At 35.4% G+C, this 2,143-nt stretch overlaps 1 protein-coding gene across 1 annotated transcript in view; it reads left to right on the top strand.

Moving 5' to 3' along the window:
- Window positions 1–1,349: 1,349 nt before the first annotated feature.
- Window positions 1,350–2,143, top strand: part of RYR2 (ryanodine receptor 2 (cardiac)) — a 509,242-nt gene continuing 508,448 nt past the window's right edge. The window contains 2 exon segments of the mRNA XM_012660153.1: window positions 1,350–1,355; window positions 1,589–1,708. Coding sequence (XP_012515607.1) covers window positions 1,350–1,355; window positions 1,589–1,708 — 126 coding nt within the window.

Below are 2,143 nucleotides of genomic sequence, written 5' to 3'. Positions count from 1 at the left end.
AGACCCTGGGGATTTGGTGAGGCATCGAGCACATCAGCACAAGTCGCAGTTCTTTTATGGAACACAGTATCACATATTAGGGACACAGCATTTCTTTGATCTTGCAGATTAAATAATCTCCAAAAGTAATTCATGATTTTTTAGTATAGCCAGGCTTAACATGAAATTATATTCAGATATACTCAGCATAGAAAAAATGCTATATTTTGTTTTAGCAAATTACTTTTCAAATAAAACAATTGAATGTTCACTGGAAATCAGTGTGCACCAGCAGGGGCAGTTAGGAGTTTTTAAAAAAATGGTGCTTCATTTGTGGCTGGTTCTATAAACTAAGCTATTACGTATTGTTGCTACCATGTAGGGAAGAAAGACAAATACATCGCATTATGAAGGTTTTAAATACAAATTAGAGTTGTACTTTTACAATTTATATAACATATTCTTTAGGTTAGCCAAAAAAACCTTGTTTTCTGCTTTTGAAGACTTATCATATTCCATGACCTCTGCTCTGTCATTCTGCCTTGGAGCAGGGCTTCTAGGAAACACTTGTGTGTTCCTTTCCATTCTGAGTCTAATTAAAAGGGTTGATGAATGCATTTCTTCTTTTACTACTCTGTTGTGTTCTTCTGTTTCTTTGAGGTTGAAATGTCAAAATATAAATGGTTAGACGTTGTGGGCACTTGCCTCTTAGAACTTGTTAAAGTGTGATACTTTGTTAAAAAATGACAACTATATCTTCCATTTATTGAGGGTCTATTTAGTGCCTCTTGTATGTTAGTCATCGTGTAAGGTGCTTTGTCTGACTTGCTTCATCATTTTAGAGATTCACTGTTTTGCCTAAGGTCACATAACCTAGTATATGGCAGAGCTGGGATGGGAATCTAGATCTTACTCGTTTTAAAGTCCATGCTTCCTGCAGTACTCATGCTGCCTAAACTCATGAGTCATCCTGTTTATCATCTTTCCTGTGTGATCCTGCTTAATTAACTGATTGGAAGCCTGTTGGATTTCAGAGGCTTGAACTAACAAATCGTTTCTCTATATATTTTTAAGCAACCCAGAATCATTTCAAATATGATCAAGCAGCCAGTGTGTGGTTGAACTAAGATGACTTTTATGGTCAATTGGAACCTAGAAGTTCTGTTATTGACCTGTTTTCCTGTGTGAGTTCTGGAATGACATGTGGGCCTGCTATTAGAATCTGTTCCATTCTTGATACTTGATGTCCTAGGAATATGTAAGACAATTTTTTTTTGCTAATTTTGATGATTAAAACAGTGTGTTAGAGTGCTAATGTGAAAATCCTGTATTTTACTGTTATCCATACAGGTTACCTCTGGGGATCGGTAATGACAGTGAGAAAACCTTCAGGGACTATAGCCTCTCCCTTCTCCCCCACCTAGTTACATTTTTGCAAATAAAAAGTACTTTAGGAATTGGTTTTGTAGGTTTTTTTTTTTTTTGACAGTAGCTTTTACATTTGGCTCAGATTTTTCAACTGCACTGAAATCATGTTCTTCTAGATCTGATTTAGACTGTGTAGTCATGTCAAATCTCACTTTGTTTTTCTCTTTTTCTCCGCTTGCAGGATGATGAAGTGGTTCTGCAGTGTACCGCAACCATCCACAAAGAACAGCAGAAACTATGTTTGGCAGCGGAAGGATTTGGCAACAGACTTTGTTTCTTGGAGTCCACTTCCAATTCCAAGGTGAGATGAAGCCTTTCAAGTCTGTTCAAATATTTAAGTTTTACTAATGGCACTGAAGTTATTTACGAGCACTCTACTATTTTCTGTGGAACACATAATATATTAACTCAAGGGGGTATAGAAAATGCTTTTACTCTTCATTAAGCAAATTTCTAATTGAGCCTCTACTGGATAAAAGAACTGGGATGTGATTGTTGATAAGAATAGACAAAGTCTTTGTTCCGTGAATAAGTAATGTAATTTGAGAATTGATAAGGGCTTGAAAAATTTAATGGATTATTAAGTTTGAAAGGTTACCACTAGCCTTAGGCTAATTATATTTTTTATAAGCTAGACATTCAATTTTCTACAATAACAAAGAGTCTAAACTCTAGATCTCAGTTCATGTTTAAAATATGTAAACCTGAGTATAGATGTCTTTCACACAGATATATC

Source organism: Propithecus coquereli, unplaced genomic scaffold, assembly GCF_000956105.1.
Source record: "Propithecus coquereli isolate 6110/MARCELLA unplaced genomic scaffold, Pcoq_1.0 Scaffold66, whole genome shotgun sequence".
Classification (NCBI taxonomy): Eukaryota; Metazoa; Chordata; class Mammalia; order Primates; family Indriidae; genus Propithecus; species Propithecus coquereli.
The sequence above is the reverse complement of the archived record's forward strand: the minus strand, read 5'-3'. Positions and strand labels throughout refer to the sequence as shown.